This window comes from Notolabrus celidotus, chromosome 15 (assembly GCF_009762535.1).
Source record: "Notolabrus celidotus isolate fNotCel1 chromosome 15, fNotCel1.pri, whole genome shotgun sequence".
Taxonomy (NCBI): domain Eukaryota; kingdom Metazoa; phylum Chordata; class Actinopteri; order Labriformes; family Labridae; genus Notolabrus; species Notolabrus celidotus.
Window position 1 is genome coordinate 33,301,960 of NC_048286.1, and position 21,399 is coordinate 33,323,358.

The 21,399-nt window shown below is 40.0% G+C and overlaps 1 protein-coding gene across 1 annotated transcript; it reads right to left on the bottom strand.

Moving 5' to 3' along the window:
* Nucleotides 1–1,207: 1,207 nt before the first annotated feature.
* stard3nl (STARD3 N-terminal like) lies at nucleotides 1,208–15,696 on the bottom strand. Its single transcript, XM_034703634.1, has 9 exons — nucleotides 15,523–15,696; nucleotides 11,041–11,376; nucleotides 7,820–7,897; nucleotides 7,644–7,721; nucleotides 6,625–6,678; nucleotides 5,825–5,942; nucleotides 4,109–4,207; nucleotides 2,074–2,141; nucleotides 1,208–1,984 (listed from the first exon to the last, which is right to left on the bottom strand). Exons 2-8 carry the CDS (start codon nucleotides 11,242–11,244, stop codon nucleotides 2,077–2,079), a joined length of 696 nt encoding a protein of 231 aa, XP_034559525.1. The 5' UTR covers nucleotides 11,245–11,376; nucleotides 15,523–15,696; the 3' UTR covers nucleotides 1,208–1,984; nucleotides 2,074–2,076.
* Nucleotides 15,697–21,399: the final 5,703 nt, after the last annotated feature.

Consider the following 21,399-nt stretch of genomic DNA (forward strand, 5'->3'; position numbering starts at 1 on the left):
TTGAGTTATTTTGAGGGGACAGTAAATTTACACTGTTATACAAGCTGTACACTGACTACTTTACATTGTATTAAAGTGTCATTTCTTCAGTGTTGTCCCATGAACAGATATAATTAAATATGAGCAGAAATGTAAGGGGTGTACTCACTTTTGTGAGATACTGTACCTGCTCATACCCGGTCATCTTACTAACCTGTTGCAAAAAATGAGTTGGGAGCCGTTCCTCCAGCTGTCTTTTTAAAAAGCATTAAACACCTCTTTCAGCGTTTTCTCGTCCATCACAACTTTTTTTAAAATGTTGCTGACATACATTTTTACATTTTAAGACCGAAGGTTGTCGCTTGATTGAACCTTCTGGGCCTCCGTAGTTGAGAAAACACTGATAGTGACGGGACAGTTTGCTGGTAGAGATTCTTCCTTTAATTAAAAGCATCAGAAGTTTCAAATACAAAACTCTAATCATGACTTACAAAGCAGTCACCAAAATCGCTCCAGTTTACCTGGAACCCCTCATCCAGGTCTACACCCCTTCTTGCCCGCTACGCTCAGCCTCTGAAAAGTGCCTAGTGCTTCCAGCACACAAGGCCTCAAAATCACTAGCTGGACTCTTCTGTTGTTCCTAAATGCTGGAATGAATTGTCTGACTCCATTCGATCTGCAGAGTCCCTCTCTACTTTCAAAGACAGCTAAAGACCCAGCTCTTTAGGAAGCACTATGCACTTAGCTAGACTGTTCTCCACTGTTGTCTCCAGTGGCAGATCATGTCTTCCAGCTACAGTTGACTCACACTGTCCTGCTCTACTCTGGGAATCTGTGTTCAGGTCTTGAGTGACCCAGCACTTGGTACTTTGGTCATTATTGTGGTGATGTTAATTGTTGATGATGATAATGGAAGGTCTTAAATGGTTTGGTTGCTTCATTGTAGATGTTCCATATTTACTTTGTGCATTGCCTTTACACTGCTTGGCAGTACCTGCACCTAAATGGACTTGAAGCTCTTTGTTCCTCTTACTGATCTTGTTTCCTCTTGTCTAGATCTTTGCTTGTGTTGTTCTTGTTCTCGTATGTACGTCACTTTGGATAAAAGCGTCTGCTAAATGACATTGTAACATTGTAACAAGTTTTTATTTAATCCCCGTTCACAGGACCGGGTCTGAGAGTTGAAGCTTATGAGAGTAAAACACGCAGGAAAGAGTCAAACAAAAACAAAGGTTTCACATTTTAATGATTCTTGTTTTTAAAGGCATAAAAACAAAAGTGCTCTGCTCGGAGGACATGCATGGAGATATGAACACGGATTTTCAAATCTTAAACTCCAACAGCAGCTTCTCGGAGCAGTTCTGTTTCCCAAATGCTGCAGACTTCTGGCTCAGAGAGATTTAAAATAATACTTCATACTTTTTTAAATCCTCATACTGCAACTTTTGGCGTTGAAAGCAGTAATTAACACAGTAAAACGTAAATATTTCAGCTTTTGTTTGGTAGAAAACAGGATCAACAAGCTCCATACTGGCCAAAGATAACCCTTTCCTTCATGCAGAGTTCACAGAGCTTCGTTTTATACATTTACTTCAAATCAGAGCGTGTGATCAGAACAAGAACAAAGTAAACATGACATAAAATATAAGACTGATTACTCTTGAATCGTGGTGTGATAATGGACTCAATGTTATATATTGATTTCATTTGAATCCTCCGTTGTCTCAGAGACAATCATGTGTGTGATTCACGAATAGAGCTCGTCTTAATGTGGCCAAACGACCACGGAGCGTGACGCTGCGGCAGCTTTCAGCAGCACTTTAAGTTTGGGTGTACATGCAGAGGGCTGGCGTCACGAACTCAGGCACACTCGTGAGTCCGAGTGAACAGAAAGTGCTTTGACGTGAAATAAAAACTACGATGGCAGGATGTGTAAGGCAGACTTTTTCCCCCTCAGTAGCGCGGCGGGAGCAGGAGTAAACCTTCACATTCAGCAGCGGAGGTCCTGTTGAAGACAAGATCAGGGAGAATTCATTCACCAGCAGCTCCGGCGTTATCACGACTGCACCGTCCTTACACGGTCATACATGTTACCTGTTAGGTCACCTGCTGGATGAGCCCCTTTTCTGGATCGTGTTTATCATCCAGGTCCTCATCAGAGTCTGAACACGCAAGAGAAGATCAAATTAAAATTCAAACACGGGGTGGGATTTCTCTGACTGAACGGTCAAAGGAGTCTGACAGAAGATGTTAAAGTCTCCACAGCTCACACACTTTAGTCTTAAACCTCCTGTGGGGAACTTCAGTTTATGTAGGTTTTGGCGCCCCCTGTGGACGAACTTGTGCTTCTCACATCTTTGCTGATTTTGTCCTGAACATGTTAAAGTCGTGGCAGCAGCTTCTGACCCGACAGTAACCACAAGGCGTTTTTTTAAACGCACTCCTGAACTACGTGCGTTTCAACCGGTGGACCCAGGGTCTAAATTTAGTTCAGGGGTAGATAATCTCCCCCCTGAAAAGCCACTGCTAGGGGGGGTAGTACTTTTCAAAGGTCCCAGGACTTTCAGGGGGCGGGGCCTGCAATGCTGAACGTGTCTGATTGGTAGATTAACAGCAGTGTTTTTATTCCTCCCTCCGTCCACAATAACATCACACACATCTGTGATTCACTTGATTTCTCTTTCTTTCATTAGTTTTTATTTGTTCTATCTTTTTTGTATGTGTGTGTACTTTTCAAAAGAAGAAGCTGTGATTCTCTTGATTTAGCAGCTTGTAACAGTAGTCTTCTCTCAGCCCACCGTGAATGCGTCTCTCCTCCCGGTGTTCCGGTTTTAAAAGTGACCCTGTAAAGTGGAGACCTTCAGCTGAACGTGTCAGTGTTTGTGGAGTTTACACAGCTGTTGAAACACAGAGGGAGTTCCTGGGAATGCAAACTAGTTTAGTTTTTATTAAGATTTCAAAATATCCTCATCAGATATTTAATGATGGTCTAAAGACGTTTATGAGGGATGCATCCGGCTGAGAGTCTCCAGTTTACAGGGTCGCCGTTTAAACCAAAACACCGGGCGATCTCTGCGATCACGGCTTTTTGAGTTCAAAAGGATTTTAAAGCCGTGTTGAAACGTCTTTGCTACTCGCGCTTATCTCCTCTCACGTGTTGATTCATTCATTGCTTTTTACATGTTTTAAACCTCAAGTCAAAATTTTCACTTTTTTTCATGTTTTTCTGCTTTTGGAGCACAATTTCAAATTTGAGGAAAATTAACTTTTTTCGACAGGCTCCGGGGTCAACTTTTTTGCCAAATGTTTTTTGTCAACTTTTTTTTTTTTCAAAAACATTTTTTTTCAAAAATGTTTTTTTCAAAATTATTTTAAAAAAAAACTTTTTTTTTTTTAAACATTTTTTTTTTCAAAAAACATTTTTTTTTCAAATTTTTTTTTTTTCCAAATAATTTTTTTTCAAATTTTTTTTTAAATTTTTTGGTTAAAACAATTTTTTTATTTTGTAAAAAAAAAAAGTGTCATTTTTTTTGGTCAAATTTTATCTGTCAATTTTTTTTTTTTTTTTTTAAACAAAACACCGGCCGATCTCTGCGATCACGGCTTTTTGAGTTCAAAAGGATTTTAAAGCCGTGTTGAAACGTCTTTGCTACTCGCGCTTATCTCCTCTCACGTGTTGATTCAGTGAATCCATCTGTGATGAAATATAGCACCATCTAAAACAGCACCAGCTGAGTCTCTTCATGCTAACAGGCTAACTGTTGTGTTGCTCATAATGATACCTGCCTGTCCGTCTGCTTCTATGGTGTCATCTGGGATGAATGGCATTCCTCTTTGTGTTACTGCCCTCTACTTGTCTGGTGGTGTAGTGCATTTACTGTTTATTTTCTCCATACGTCACTTGCCTGATTTACACAATCTACCCGGGACTTCAGCCCACGGTCGAAATGCAGACAACAATGGGGGCACAGGAACCTTTTAGTTCAGGGTAAAGTAGTTCTGGGGGCTAAAAGACCCCGGAACTCTTGGTAGAAATGCACCTTTATAGAAATACTCCATCTTTCTGCTGATGACTGTGTGCAGGTTGAGGTAAGTGTGAGGTACTTTGTTTCGGGGATTAATGTCAGACCTGCTACAGACTCCGGCGGGGAGTAGAACTGTCCGTCAGATAGAGGACCTGGACCCATGAGGGGAGCTCTCTCTGTGGCGTCCATGATGGACAGATATCCTGCAAGACAAAAATGAAGTGACAGCTGTAACAGCAGGATAATAACCAGAAGAACAACATCTGCAGGCTAGCTAGTATTGGAGGTAAAGCCTTCACTTATCAGGCCCCTCTCCTTTGGAATCATCTACCAGTCAGGGTCCGGGAGGCAGACACCCTCTCTACTTTTAAGAGTAGGCTTCAAACTTTCCTTTTTGATAAAGCTTATAGTTAGAGCTGGATCAGGCTTGGACCAGCTCTTAGTTATGCTGCTATAGACTTAGACTGACACACTGGGATCCTGTCTTTCCCTCTCTCTCCTCTCTCTGCCTGTCCCTTACTTTAACTCTTCCTGTCCCATTAAAGTTACTAACCATTAGGGTTGCAAAATTCCGGGAATTTTCAAAGTTGGAAACTTTCCATGGGAATTAACGGGAATTTATGGGAATTAACGGGAATTTATGGGAATAATAAAGAAATTTACAAAATTGAAGGTTGGCCCTCCACAGGGAACTTAAATGTAGTTGGGGAAAATATATTGTAGCATAATCTTGGCTAAAACAACCAGATTTAATGCAAGTACACTCCTCAATCACATGCGCACAGCACTGCTTACTGCAGGGCTATTGAGGCCACGCCCCCTGCATGCACTGTGCACTCCTCCATCACATGCACAGATGATTGCTTAAACCCTGGAGGCCACACTTTTGAGCCCAAAGCACAAGACTATTGAAGCCACACAGTTGAGCCTGTGGATTATGTAAAGTCAAGTAAGTTTTTTATAATATTATGGGGTAAATATATTTGATCTATAACGGTATTACTGTTTAACTTGCAAAAATTAAATAAATATGTATTCATACAACTGGTCACTGTTCGGGAACACACACACAAAGGTTCGCAACAGACTCCTTTCATTTAAAATTTTGAATGGGACTTTTTTTGGGGGGTGGGGGGCATTTTACTTTTTGATTGGGTGTTCATGTTCATGTTTTTGTTGTTCATTAAAATAATTGATTGTTCATTGTTCAAGAATAAAAACTAAGGTTCTACTCAAATAAATCTGTTGAAATGTCATGTTTTTTAATTGTATTATTTTACATGGATGTTTGCTTATGACAAAACAAAAATATTTACATGTATTATGTTTGTATATGATACAGTTTGTTAAGTTTAAGTTTAAGTTTCCAATTTGGAATATTTCCAAAATTCCCCAGCTTAACTTCCCATGGAAAGTTTCCGGAAATTTACCGGAAATTTTCCACCCCTTTGCAACCCTACTAACCATAGACCTTTCTGGAGTCCCTGAGCTCCCTTGTCTCGTAGGTTCCTCTGGATCTCTGCTGCTGAGGACGTGCCAGACTCCAGCTGCTACAACTACTACTATCCGTCTCCCCACTATCATCTCTCTCTCTCTCTTCACCTCCCTCTATCCCTCTCTCCAACACGGTCTCAGCAGATGTGTGTCTAACATGAGTCTGGTCCTGCTGGAGGTTTCTGCCTGTTAAAGGAAGTTTGTCCTTGCCACTGTAACTTGCTAAATGCTGCAAAGTGCTCTGCTCATGGTTCGACCAAGGGCGGAGGGGATTTTGGGATCCAGGGATTGTTTTGACAAAAAAGAGCCGAGTGTCTTTGACTCACCGTTTTCGTCTTCGGCCTCCTGAGGCAAAACCTTAAAGTCGAGCAGCCACGTTTCAATCCAGGCCAACATGAAGGAGATAATGGGCAGCAGATACCCAAAGGTTCCCTTAGACAGCAGCTACACACACACACACACACACACACACACACACACACACACACACACAGATTTGAACACAAATATGATAAACGTTATGAAGTATCAAGCTGATTAACCCTCCTGTTATGTTGCGGGTCAAAGTGACCCATTTTACAGTTAAAAAATCTAAAAAGAAATTAATAAAATGAAAGAAATTCAAAATGTTAAATAAAATAAACAAAAATCTCTGTCATGTAAAATGACTGTATTTATATTTAGGGCTTTCCAATGTACATTAAAAAAAGTTTAAACATGAATTTTCATTTAAAACGAGTGAGTTATCCTCATTTAACATTGATCTGTGAGGATTAAAGAACACCAATGGACTAAATAGTGATTTAAATGGTGAGTAATGGAGTTAATAATGAGATTAAAAGAATGTTTAATGGGATTGTTTTTGGTTCGGACCCCTTTAAATCATTAAATATGCCCGGGTCAAGTTGACCCAGGAACATTATTGCTGTTCCAGATAAACGAAGATAACAGGAGGGTTAAATGATGTTTAGTAAGCTGGTTAAAAAACTCTCCAACTGCAGTCCTGATAGCGAGCAGCAGGTGGCAGCAATAAAACGTATCAGCAGGCCCACTGATGCTTCTGACCTTTGACCTCTGAGCAGAAACAGAGACAGAGAAGTCCCTGTTCACACACTGAGACTCTTACCTTTGATAAAATGACTTTAACAATCAGGAACGCGCAGCTGGCTGCAGTGGTGATCTGTGCAAACAGAGGAGACACTGATCAGAGTGTGTTTTATCACCTGGCTGTTTGAAAGGCTCGATTCTGATTGGTCAAAAACCAGGAAACAAGGGGGATTCATTCCACGTCCAAATCACTGGAACATGGACGTGGTACTGACAGTGCAACGTTGTCATCTCATTTAAAAGTGCAAATACTTCAAATATGCTGAAGCATTTGTCGACTCGGCCTCGAAGCGTGGGGTTCGCGTCAGGCCGAAGTGGAGAAGGGTTCCATGTGAACATGTTCACGTGGGGGAGGCGAACCCCCGCCTACCTCTTTCGGAGTCGTGACGCTTTCCCTCAGGCTGAATATTAGGCACTGAGAGTGGGTAAAATACCTCCACGATGACCCCCGGAGGAAAAGCGTTTTTCCTCTCCAAATTCAAAGTCTTTTCCTCCAGGATTGAGGGGCCACGTCCGGACTCACGCGGCCAAAAATGAGGCACCGAGAGCGGGTAAAATACCTCCAAGATGACCCCCGGAGGAAAAGCGTTTTTCCTCTCCAAATTCAAAGTCTTTTCCTCCAGGATCGAGGGGCCACGTCCGGACTCACGCGGCCGAGAATGAGGTCAACCTATTGTTCAGTATGTTCAAGTTGAATATGTTCATGTTCAGTCTTGTGCAGACATAATTTTGGAAATAATAAAGCTGTTCCTTTTGGTGCAGAAGACTGTGTAGAACTACTTTTTTTCCCCTCAAAAAAATACTCAGGAATGGTTAGGAGAATTGATAAGGAATTGGATTGATAAGCAGAATCAACAATGGCATTGACATTGATAAAATCTGATCAATTCCCACCCCTAGGCGGGATGAGAAAGTCACCATTACATTAACCGTGACACGTTTAAGCACAGTCAATAGTGAAACCGGTTAGTCACGACATCCCTTCCCAACAGAGCCCCCTGCTGGTGAAAAGGAAGAACGACTGTCATCCAAACTTACTGCAATGGCCCACCAGTGACGGAGCTTGCAGACCGCGTAGGCCAGGATGAGAGTGGCAAACCTGAAAACAGCCAGGAGCTGAGGGAGGAAGAGGAGTATTAAAAAAGTGAGGAAGAAAACCGTAGAACTATAAATTCAGTCTCGACATGCGTGCGCAGAGAAATGTGGAAACTTACAAAAATGTCAAAGAAGGAGGCGCGGTAGTCGTAGTGCAGGACTTCTTCATCCAGCTGCTTCTGAATGCCACCATTCGCCTGTGACACACGAAGAAGGGATGAAGACACAAACATGCAGGGATGTTTTTCAATAATTAGTCTGCTGTTATCGTTTTGGTTAAGTCTGCTGAAGCTCAAGGATGAGAGAGCACATCCCTCCTGTGTTAGCTTCTCTACGCTGCCTCCCCATAAAATCTAGACCAGAATTTAAAATCCTTCTTCTGACCTACAAAGCTCTTAATGGTCAGACACCTTTGTATCTTAAAGAGCTCATAGCGCCCTATTACCCCTCTAGAACACTACGCTCCCAACATGCAGGCCTGCTCATCGTACCCAAAGTCTCTAAAAGTAGTATGGGAGGTAGAGCCTTCAGTTATCAGGCCCCTCTCCTTTGGAATCATCTACAAGTCAGGGTCCGGGAGGCAGACACCCTCTCTACTTTTAAGAGTAGGCTTCAAACTTTCCTTTTTGATAAAGCTTATAGTTGGAGCTGGATCAGGCTTGGACCAGGTCTTAGTTCTGCTGCTATAGGCTTAGACTGCCACACTGGGATCCTGTCTTTCCCTCTCTCTCCTCTCTCTGCCTGTCTCTCACTTTAACTCTTCCTGTCCCATTAAAGTTACTAACCATAGACCTTTCTGGAGTCCCTGAGCTCCCTTGTCTCGTAGGTTCCTCTGGATCTCTGCTGTAGATTCCTTTTTTGGGGTCTGTTATTCATCCTTTCTTTCTTTCTTTCTTTCTTTATTCCTTTTTCCTTTCATTCCTTCTTTCCTTCTTTCTTTCTTTCTTCATCCTTTATGTCTCCTTTTCTCACCCCATCCTTTCCTTCTGTCATTCCTTCACCATTTATTCTCCTCTTTTTCTTTCTTCTGGTCTCCCTCTCTTCTCTCTTTTCTTAGACCTTTCTGGAGTCCCTGAGCTCCCTTGTCTCGTAGGTTCCTCTGGATCTCTGCTGCTGTGGACGTGCCAGACTCCAGCTGCTACAACTACTACTATCCGTCTCCCCACTATCATCTCTCTCTCTCTCTCTTCATCTCCCTCTATCCCTCTCTCCAACACGGTCTCTGCAGATGTGTGTCTAACATGAGTCTGGTCCTGCTGGAGGTTTCTGCCTGTTAAAGGAAGTTTGTCCTTGCCACTGTAACTTGCTAAATGCTGCAAAGTGCTCTGCTCATGGTGGATTAAGATGAGATCAGACTGAGTCCTGTCTGTAAGATGGGACTGGATCTGATCCGGTCTTGATGTTGGGTCTTTGTTAATAATAGAACATAGAGTACGGTCTAGACCTGCTCTGTTTGTGTTGTGATTTGGCGCTTTATAAATAAAGGTTGATTGATTTTGTTCAGTTTTGTAGAAAGAAAGTCATGACATCGTATTTGTGTAACACAGAGTAACCAAACAAGGAAGCAGGGCAGGTTCACAGAATAAGGAAGCCCTTCAGTGTAAAAAAAATTCAGATTTGCTGATAAACTTGTGTAACTGGAATTCCCCTTCGCTGAAACTGGAGCACTTGGATAAAAACGACTTCCTTATTGGAAGTTTTATCCATGACCTGGATTCACTTCTCCAGCGGTGTGTGACCTGATTCTGTTTGCTCTGACTCAACTCAAACATAACCCTCTGACCATAGAGGAGGAACGGCGTGTACAGCTGCAGTGACTCCAGTGACACGAGGGTTTACGAGCTCTCTGACAACGACATAAAACACCGTCACGTATGAAGAGAGGTCAGCTGACCTCATCATCTGACACATGCAGTTTATAATGTTAGTTAATGTTTGGTTAGCAGGTCGCTGCAGTTAGAGAAGTGTGTGGGATCAGAAACTAAACTCAGACTGATGGGTTTCAGTGTTTCAATGAACAACTGCAGAACAGACAGACCGGTAATCTCTTTCAAAGTTTGAAACTTCCCATGAGAATAAACCAGGAAGTTACTAAACTGAAGGTTGGCTCTTGATAGGGAACTTAAATATAGTTGGGAAAATATATTTTAGCATAATCCTGACTAACAACCAGATTTCATTCAAGTACAGTTGAATATCTCAGCTCTTCCTCAATCACATGCACACAGCACACTGCTTACTGCAGGGCTATGAGACCACGCCCCCCCTACATGCACTGTGCATTCCTCCATCACATGAAGCACAGAGGATCTCTAGAATCCTGGACCACACTTTTGAGCCCAGAGCACAGGACTATTGAAGACACACATTTGAGGCTGTGGGTCGGGGGGGATGAGTAATATTTAACTCAACATTCATGTTTTTGTTCTTCAATGAAAGAATTGATTGTTCAATAAAATATTTAACACTTGATAAAGTTCTACTTTCAAATAAATCTGTTTTAATTGTATTATTTTGGATGGATGTCTGCTTATATCAAAAAAATGTATGCTTGGATATGATACCTTTCCATTAAATGACCCTCAATTCCCAGTTAATTCCCATAGTATCATAAATTCTCGTAAATTCCAACAAAAATCCCATACATTTCCATTAATTCCAAGAATTCACATTATTTCCAAAAATTCTCATAAATTCCCATTAATTCCAAAAAATCCCATAAATTCCCAGTTAATTCCTATAAATTCCCATTAATTCCCATTAATTCCCAGTTAATTCCTATAAATGCCCATCAATTCTCACAAATTCCCATTAATTCCCATTAATTCACAGTTAATTTAGCAGTGAATGCCCATAAATTACCATCAACTCCCAGTTAATTCCCATAATTCCCATGGAAAGTTTCCAATTTGGAATATTTCCAAAATTCCCCAGCTGAACTTCCCATGAAAATTTACCGGAAATTTTCCACCCCTTTGCAACCCTAATCAGGAATGTCCTTGAGCACTTTATTTACTCCTCCTTTAAACAGAAATCTAGTCTTCAGGTGAGAAAACCGTTGGCATCAAGCTTTGTTTATGTCACTCAGATACAATATAAGATTGATTTGCTGACTGTGCTGGTTCCTTGTTGCTCTGGTGGAGTGGTTATATGTCAGTTTAATCAGACACAGCCTACATACAACATTATCTCCTTTACTAGATCAACATACTGACAAACAACGCCTTGCTACGAGACGACATCTGTCACCTGTGTTTGTTTACATCCAGGTCGTGGAGCTTTAAACTATCTTTACCCCGTGATTCAGCAGACGACCACAACACAAACAGTCGAGTCTTACATTGAGCTCTATGATCCAGAGCAAGGTGATGAACAAGAGGTCAAAGGTGACGAAGAGGCAGAAGGTCCTTCTCACGTCCGAGATGCACTTCTTGTCCCCGGCTTCGTACGACTCCACCCTCGCACAGATGGGCGCGGTGTTTGTAGACCCCACCCCCCTGCCAGTCAGCCGGGAATCGGCGCTGCTGCTGCATCGACTCTCCATACTGGGTCACCACCGCCTAACCCCTGGCCGGGCTAGCCCCGCCCACTGGTCAAGAGAAAGGTGGTCTGAGGCGGAGTCAGAGGAGGCGGGTCATTGGAGCGGAAAGCTGCGTTGGACACGTCATCACTGCGTCTGCAAAGAGAACGTCAGAGGGTTAGTTTGGATCGATCATCTATGTGCTTTAACCAACAGGTACCCTGAATGGTACACTTGTTGACAGCCTGGATCAAGAGACGGTTTTGATCTGAATAACTGGTGTCATTTGCATAATTGGGGGCGGGGCTTCCCCTGTTTCTAGAGTGATCCAAAGTTAGTTGAAGCATGCATTTCCAAAAACAGATCAGATTATAATCTCATGAAAATTCAACACTGGTGTTTTTTTTAATTACCTTTAAAACACTTTAACCCTTTATTGTCATTCTTGGAAGAATCCTTGTAAAGCATTGACCTTTGACCTTTGACCTCTGTGACTCTTGATCACACTGTACTGGGAAGTGAAACTCTTTTCTCTCCAGCACTAAGTGTAAGTCCACTTATAGCATCACATGAATAGAAAAGGAGTTGCAAAACCAGCACAGGACGCAGGAGGAACACTTGAAGCAGCCATTATGGTCTCTTTAAGGCTGATTTATACTTCTGCGTCTGCCCTACGCAGCAGGAGCTGACACGCACATGAACTCCACATACTTGTGTGTCGATGTGTCCGTGTCGTGCAGCAATTCTCCTCTGAAACGAGGGCAGTGTGGTCTCTCTGATAGCCGGTCGCCTCCTTCCGGCCCCGCTACGATCCGTTTCCTTTTCCTCAGAGATTCAGAGCGTGATCTGTTAATCTACAGCTGATACATGTTGCTGTTTATCATACAGACATGATTACATGAAGAATAGAGAGGTGCTTTCCTCTGATTGGCTGCTGGAAGTTTCAGCGTTATATCTGTCACAATGTTGTGGTTAGTTTGGACGTTACGATCTTCTAGTTAAGATGAACCTTACGTCTCTGTGGTGAAACCAAACGATGACACAACTGAAGTTACAAACTAACTAGTTTCAACGTTTGGTTTAGTGACGACTTTACACTCTAACTTAGTTAGGACTCAACTTACTCACAGCTGGTGCAACAGGCTGCAGGTGTTGATGGATGAAATTGCAACCCCAATTTAAGATAAGATAAGGTATTACTTTATTGATCCCCTGGGGGGGGTTCAGTTGTTACAGCAACCCAGACATAAGTACAATCAAGAAGAAGTTTCAATAAGTAAAATAAAATAAAATAAGTAAACAATAAAATAGATAAATAAAGATAGAATACAATTTAGATATATACAATGTTATAAATGGAATATAGATTAAATAGCAGTAATTACAGGCAGTATTAAAAATGGTTCAGTAGTGACAGGTTGACATGGTGTGGTTATCAATCAATCAATCAAGCTTTATTTATACAGCACCTTTCATACAAATAAAATGCAACCCAAAGAGCTTTACAGCGATTGAAAACAAGAAAGAAGCAGAAATGAAACAATGGCAAGACATATTAGGGAAGATAATAATAATGATAATAATAAAAACTAATAAGAATACAAATTAAAAACAAGAACAACATAAAATAAAATAAAATCAAATAGAGACTAATACACACCAAAATAAAATATGTGTAATTAAAATAAGTTAAAGCATCAAAATTAAGAATAAAAATAGTTAAAATAAATAGATTTAAAAGGTAAGGATAAGAGTTGAAAAATAAAACTAAGGCTAAAAATATCAATAAAACTGAGTAGATAAATAAAATTAAATAAATGAATGAATAAATACATAAAAATAGAATAAGATAACAGTTAAAATTACTAAAATAATAAAGCAACATTTAAATCAATATTATAGTAAAAGGTAGGTAATAAAATTGTTAAACCCTTCATAAAAGCCAGACTGAATAAATATGTTTTTAGTTTACGTTTAAAAGTCTCAATATCTCTCTCAGACCCTCTCAGATCCTCCGGTAGGCTGTTCCATAGTTTGGGAGCGTAGTGGCTGAAAGCAGCGTCACCAAATGTTTTAGTTCTGCTCTTAGGAACAGCTAAAAGAGAGGAGCCGGAGGATCTGAGAGACCTACCTGGTTTATATACTTAAAGCATCTCTGAGATGTAGTCTGGTGCGAGGCCATGCAGCGCCTTAAAACTAGTAAAATAATTTTAAAATCAATACGAAAAGCAACAGGCAGCCAGTGTAAAGATTTTAAAATAGGCGTAATGTGTGCTCTCCTTCTGGTCCTCGTTAAAACTCTAGCTGCTGCATTTTGGATTAACTGCAGTTTGTTTATTGTGTTCTTTGGAAGACCAGAGAGGACAGCATTGCAGTAGTCCAGCCTGCTGGTTATAAAAGCGTGCATTAGTCTCTCTGTGTTGCTCTACCATTATGGTTGGTAATGACAGATTTTAAGCAATAAATAAAAATACATATGGGGATGTAATATGACCGTGAGTTGTAGTTACAATAATAATGGCTCCCACTCTTTTCCAGAGATATTTTTCCAGGACATTTTCAGTGATGATCAAGCTGGTATGACAGTCTAAATTGAGTTCCTAATTTAGTTCCTAAATAGTCTAATATGTTCCTCTCAGTGGAAGTCTTCATTGAAAGACGTGCAGCCTATGGCTATCCATGAAATCATCTCCTACATGCTTAAAAGTGATGGCAAGTTGATAATAGAAGAATGCAACAGCAGATGTACAGCACTTCACTTTATTAGTGCAACCAAGTAACAATGATGGGCAACTCTCATCTCAGGTTTCTCTTTTCTCAAAAAATATTAAATTAGCTAAGTAAAAAACAAAAAGAGACAGCAAAGGACTCTGGAAGCTGCCTTACTGAAATAAATACATAAATACTAATACTAATACTACTACTACTACTACTACTACTACTAATAATAATAATAATCAGAGGATCAGTGCATAAATAGACCTAAATAGATCTGAATGACAAAAATGTCCACAAATGTTGAATGGGGATGTGTTTTTTTTTTAACTTTGTCAGGTCGCACACAGTCATGTTGGAATAATTTTCCAGGACAATCTGTGATTTTCCAGGAAATTTTACCAGGACTGGAAAACTGGTCAACTGTTTTCCAGGTTTTCCAGGACGCGTGGGAACCAAGGGAGAGGTTCCGGTGGCTGGTGGTGAGGCTTTCAGCAGTGTGTCTGCCCCCTGGTGGCTGGCTGCAGTATAGGTCAAAAAATCAGTCTCCCCCATTCATTTGAATGGGGAGCAGTCAAACTTTAAAAAATAAATACACGTCGTACGAATGTTTCTCACATCCGTATGCTGTGGTGATATGTAGTTAGTATCTGAGTGTTTTGTGTCCAAGGCCTCTTTTCTCTGAAAAGTTTCTTCTTCTTTAGTTGTTAGAGTTTAAAAAACGGGGTTTTACTTCCTGTTTCCTTTGATTCACAGCCGCCGTAGAGGGAAACTTCAGAGGGCACACAGCGTCTTGTGACGCTACGCTGTAGGGCGGAGCTTATTACAGTGGCTTCACAGGCTCTGGCTGCACAATGGCGGCGCCAAGGAGCGGGATTTTTTGGCTTCAAAACCGTACAACGGGAAGAGGCGGAGCAACGCTGTCCATTTTATTTACAGTCTATGGTGGGAACCCTGAATTATAATTATAATGTAACGTAATACAATATGGCAAATAATTTCTGCACAGTTGGGACACTGCATCAGTAAAAATGAGACTAATGCATGATTTTATGATCATGTCAACAACCAGACATCTTTCTGTCTCAGTACCTTGGATTTTAAAAGGACTAGTGTAAAAGTGAGCAGACTGACTGTTTTCTCCTGTGTTTGGATGAACATAATAATGCATTAAAAGATAATGAACATTATGCATTTTATAGGATGTCATACAGCTTGTTAAATGGGTGCACAGTGTCTCTGCAGCTCTGTCAGTTCACCAAATGTTCATGCAGCTGAGTGGTTGGGTTGAAATAAGCTGCAATGATTTAAGCAACACTTAAAACACCACAAACTGCGACAAAAACACAACCCGGCTCCAAACTGAGAGGAGGGGACCTGATTCAGAAACACACAGGAGGCTTTATCTAACAAACAACCAGCAGAGAAGGAGAAAACAACCAGCAGAGAAGGAGAAAATAAACAGAGAGAAGGAGAAAATAAAAGATGCTGCTTTACCAGCATCAGTTTCAAGCTAGCTAGCTGGCTAGTTAGCTTGGTGACAGGTATATAAACACAGGGTTGTAAAGAGAGCAGAGAGTTTCTTACCTTCCAAACTTTCTCCTAAAGAGTTGAAATGTTTAAAATCAGGACTATGAAGGTTTCAGTCGGCAGGTTTTTAACCTAAAGGCTGCAGAAGACTCATCAGTTTCTCTTCCGTCTGCTAGGACAGGATGTTGAGGGCGTCCAGAATGTGACGCCGCAAGGGATTCTGGGATATGAAGTCTGTAGCGCCTTTCATTCATGCAGCCGGAAGTGCTTCACAAAATAACAAAGGCAGAAAACAACAGCAATAGGCGGAATTATAAAAGGCATGATTTTAAATAAAATACTTAAAAATAAAATAAAATCTATAAAGTAAAATTATGGAAATAAATAGATAAATAAATAAATAAATAAGAAAATAAATAAATAAGAAAATAATAAATAAATGTTAAAGGTGACATATTACGCTTTTTTTCATCAATATATATTGGTCTAAGAGGTCCCCAAAACATGTCTTTAAAGTTTATTTCTCAAAAAAACCACTTTGAAATCAGATTTTGGTCTGCCTGTAACCCCCTCTTTTTCAGCCCTGCTCAGAACAGGCTGTTATCTCTCTGACCACGCCCCCTCAGGAAGTGGGTGTGCCCTCGGCTCTCCAGCACGTTGATCTAATGTTTACATGTTGGCTGAATATACACGGCTGCTCACAGACCCGCGTTACTTCAACCCCCTGAATCTGATCCAGAATCTGATCCTGATGGAGAGGCGCCTGCAGCAGGACCTTTCTGAACCATTGGTCACAGATTTAGTGTTTCTTGTTGTTTTATTTATCAGTATGTCGACGTGTGTCTTGGTACACAGCGACGAACATGTAGCTATGTGGCTATGCTAACTAGCGCTAGCACTTTTCCATGAAAACTAAAAATCATCCACTAGATCTTCAAATCTGCAGACGTGGGGAGTCAAACCGACCTTTGTGTTTATTAAGACAGCCTACAACAAGCATGCCTCCCTCCTAAGCTCCTTGTTAGCACACATGTGTGCAGGTAATGAAAAACGGAGGAGGGGTTGAGTTGTATTTTATAAACACTTGTTTGGCAGAATGTTGTTAAGTAGTTGTGGTGAACGCTTATAAGACTGCAAGTCAAAGTATTTAGTAAGTTTACAACTGTAATTGAAGCAGATAAATAAACCGTCTTTCATATTAATTCATGCTTCATTTGCCTTCATCCTAACTTAGTGTGTTTCATCGCCTCACACACTGTCTTATTTCCATTTATTATTGTTATTTAATATTTTAATTTCAATAGTTTATTATTTATTTACTTCACTTGTATGAAAAATGCTTTACGAATAAAGTCTGATTGATTGATTGATTGATTGATTGATTGGTTGATTGGTTGATTGATTGATTGATTGATTGATCATTGATGAGAAGTGAAACTATGGAGCTTAAAGTGAAGTTGTGTGTTAAAGGGTCACCAGCGCTTGTATTGTTTAAAGAAACTCTCATACTTTCACACTGATTGTACCTTAACGTCTGTTTTGGCCACATGGTTTGGTAACACATGTTTAGTGTCACCTCATCCTCACTATTCTCACGTCAGCTGTCGTGATGCTGCATTCAGGACACAAGTCATAAAATAGGAAAAAAAGAGATTGTGAAACATCTTTTTTTTTATCTTCACACCAAATTTATTCTGACAAACAATTTCCTCTAAATGGGATGATAGAATCTCTACACATATGGCTTTGATTTCAGAATTATTGGTTTGATCTTGGAGTTCTGAGAAAAAGCCTCCTCCTACATATCACTATCACATTATTAATACATTATTTTTATATTGTTATCATCATGTCACCACCTCCTCACTATTCTCAAGTCAGCTTTTGTGATGCTGCATTCAGGAAACATGTGAAAAATAGGAAAAAAGAGATTGTCAAACATTTTTTTATTAGAAACAAAATGTATTCTGCCAAACAAATGTCTCTAAATGTGATTATAGAATTTCTACAAATATGGCTTTGATTTCAAACCTCTTGCTTTGATCTAACAAGTCCAGCTTTGATCTCAGAATTCTGGTTTTGATCTTAGATTTCTGGGATGGATCCCAGACTTCTTGCTTTGATATCAGAAATCACGGCTTGATCTGAGAATTCCAGCTTTGACCTTCGAATTCTGAGAAAAAACGTCCTCCTACATATTACTATCACATTATTTTCATATTATTATCCTCACGTCACCACCTCCTCACTATTCTCAAGTCAGCTATTGTGATGCTGCATTCAGGACACATTTGAGAGATAGGAAAAATAGATTATCAAAATACTTTTTCTTTTCTCTGCACACTAAATGTATTCTGTCAAACAAATGTCTTTAAATGTGATTATAGAATTTCTACAAATATGGCTTTGATCTCAGAATTCCCGAAAAAACTTTAACCTACAAACAAACCCAGCAACATCAGTGTCAACTCATTTACACTATTCTCATGAAAATGAGGAAATAAGAGATTTTTTAACCATTACAACAAAATGTATAACAAATTTCTCTAACCGTGATGATAGAATTTCTACAAATGTACAAAGTGCTGAGAACAAAATACAGACATTAAAGAAAGGTCTGCTGCTTTAACTCTTCAGACTCATGAACCAGATCAGAAACAACAGCATATAAATGCATCAACACAAATAATCAACCAACATTTAGAGCAGAGACAAGTTCATATTTTCATGCAGAGAAATGTCAGTTCAGGAGAACAGAAATCATCATGAGCAGTGAAAGCCTCCATGGCTAAACAGACACAGGAAGGAGTGTTACCACAACAAACTCAAACATTTACTCATGTCAAAGTCCCGCCCACCAAGTTTGATTGACAGCTGACAACAATCAGCTCTCAGCAACAAACAGGAATCAAAATCAAGTTGAAGAATTCAAACACAGAAGTGAACCCACTGTCCCTGAAATGACTTCAGTCTATTTCAGCCCAAGCAACTCAGCTGATCCAGAATAAGAATAAATCCAGAGTCCAGCATGTAGAGTCTCTTCTATCCACGTGTTTAAGTCCAGCATAGCAGGGATCAGCAGGAGCATCCTGGAGTCCAGTCTTCTTCAGCTCCTCCACTAAACATGCTAACATGGTGTTCTTCATCAGGACAGGTCTCGGTTTAAAGGTCTGCCTACACTGAGGGCAGCTGAAGTGTCTCCTCTCTCTATCCCAGTGGGTTTTGATACAGGTCATGCAGTAGCTGTGTCCACAGGGAATAGTCACCGGATCCTTCAGTAGATCCAGACAGATGGAACAAGAGAAGCTCTCTTGGTCCAGCCTGACCCCTTTGTGCGCCATTTCTCCTCTCAGCAACAACGCCCGTCTGAGCTTCACTTCCTCAAACTTTGAGCTCTGATCTCCTCAACATGTGTTTGTTTGGTGAATCTCAGCTCCTGGTGCTTTCCCTCATCATAAAACTATAGATCTAAAGGGGAGGGGACTGGGAAACATGTGGTCCTGGGAGGATCCGCCTCTGTTGGAGAGCAGGAAGAGGGAGGAGTGAACCACCCCGACAGCTGGAGTTCCTGGGAGCAGCACGGGAACACAGCTGCCATATTTGGGAGGGAAGCCAAGCCCCCTAAAGTGAGGTCAGCAGAGCAGGAGGTCTTTCCAAATTAAAGTCTTCATAACTCACTGAAACATGGATTATTTCCTCACCATCAGATGTGTGTATATCTGGATATTATCAGGACACTTGGTTCAGATTTACTGAGCAAATTAAAATCAAAATGTAGGTTTTAAAACCAAAACTTGAACACAAATCTAAGATAAACCCTCTTCTTATTTAAAGGATTTCTAAATTACACTCGCTCTGCATCATTGCTTCCTGTTAAATGCTTACCATGGAGTATTTTGGACTAATTGCTTATTTACAGTGTGAATGCTTCCTTTTATCCCATGGGCGTGTATCTATTACCTGTAACCTTTTATCTTATATCAGTATTACTTTAAATTATATGTGTATTATTCATTTTAATTTACCTATAACCTAACTATTGATACAACCATTGTAATATTTACTAGATACTACTCTGCTGCTGACAGGAAGAAGCTGAACAGACTGGTGAAGAAGGCCAGCTCTGTCCTGGGCTGCTCACTGGACCCTGTGGAGGTGGTGGCTGACAGGAGGATGATAGCAAAGCTATCTTCTCTGATGGTCAACACGTCACCCCCCCTCCAGGAGACCATAACAACACTAAGGAGCTCGTTCAGTGACAGACTTCTTCACCCGCTGTGTCTCATGGGGGGATACCGCAGGTCTTTTCTTCCTGTTTTGACTATATAACCAATAATATATATATACATATATATATATACACATATATATATGTGTGTGTAAGATATGCTTATTTTTTCCCTCTTTAATTTTATTTGAATAGCTAATAACTTTTTAATATTTGTTATTGTATAGGCTCTTGTTTGCTTTATATATATATATATATATATATATTTTTTTTTTTTCACTGTCTACTTTGTTACTGTGACACTTGAATTTCCCCGTTGTGGGATGAGTAAAGGACTATCTTATCTTACCTTATTATATTATTGCAAAAATATATATATTCATATTTACATATCACATGAAGCCAAGTATTTATATTTATTATATTATATTAAATGTATGTATAAGGTAAGTTTTTTCTATTTGAAAGAGCTGCTTTTTTTTTAAGCTCGCTCTAGTAAGTAAGCTTGATTTTAAAAGGTGAATATTTTTGTATTTACATATACAGTGGGTACATTAAGTATTCATACCCCTTCACTTTTTCTACATTTTGTTATGTTACAGCCTTTTTCCAAAATGGATTAAATTCCATTTTTCCCTACTTAACATTCTACACACAATACTCCATAATGACAAAGTGAAGAATGTTAAGTAGAAATTTTTGCAAATTAATTAAAAATGAAACACTTAAATATCACATGTACATAAGTATTCACACCCTTTACTTTGAAACTCAAAATTGAGCTCAGATACATTCTGTTTCCTCTGACCATGCTTGAAATGTTTCCACAACTTGATTTGACTCAACCTGAGGTTAATTCAATTGATGTTACATGATTTGGAAAGGCACACACCGGTCTATATAAGATCCCCAAGCAATGAAGTCAAAGATAACAAAGGAGTGGCTTCAGGACAAGTCTCTGAATGTCCTCGAGTGGCCCGGCCAGAGTCCGGACTCAAACCTGTTTGAACATCTCTGGAAAGACCTGAAAATAGCTGAGCACCGTGCTCCCCATCCAACCTCATTGAATTTTAGAGGATGTGCAAAGAAGAATGGGAGAAACTCCTCAAACCCAGGTGTGCTAAGCTTGTAGGATCATACCTGAGAAGACTGGAGCCTGTAATCACTGCCAAAGGTGCTTCAACAGAGTATTAAGTAAAGGGTGTGAATACTTAACGCACATGCGATATTTGAGTGTTTTATTTTTAATTCATTTGCAAAAATTTCTACAAAACATTTTTCACTTTGTCATTATGGAGTATTGTGTGGAGAATGCTGAGGGAAAAAAAATAATTTAATCCATTTTGGAATAAGGCTGCAACATAACAAAATGTAGAGAAAGTGAAGGGGCATGAATACTTTCCGTACCCACTGTATATGTATGTATTTATATAAATATATTTCTGTTGTGAACGTCTTATTTAAAACTTCCTCAGGACTTGGGGAGCTGAGAACAAACGCAGCAATTTTTAAAGTTAAAAAAAAACATGGCTATAGTTTCAGAAGATGTGAAGCTCTCTCCTCTCTGAAGCAACCCTCACAGGACTCAAGTAATCCATGAACTGATTGCTTTCACTCACAGTACCTACTCTACATCAACTCCCCTGAAACACAAACCCTCCACCAAACATCAGGTATCGTGTGTTTGAGTCAAAGTAGAGTGGACG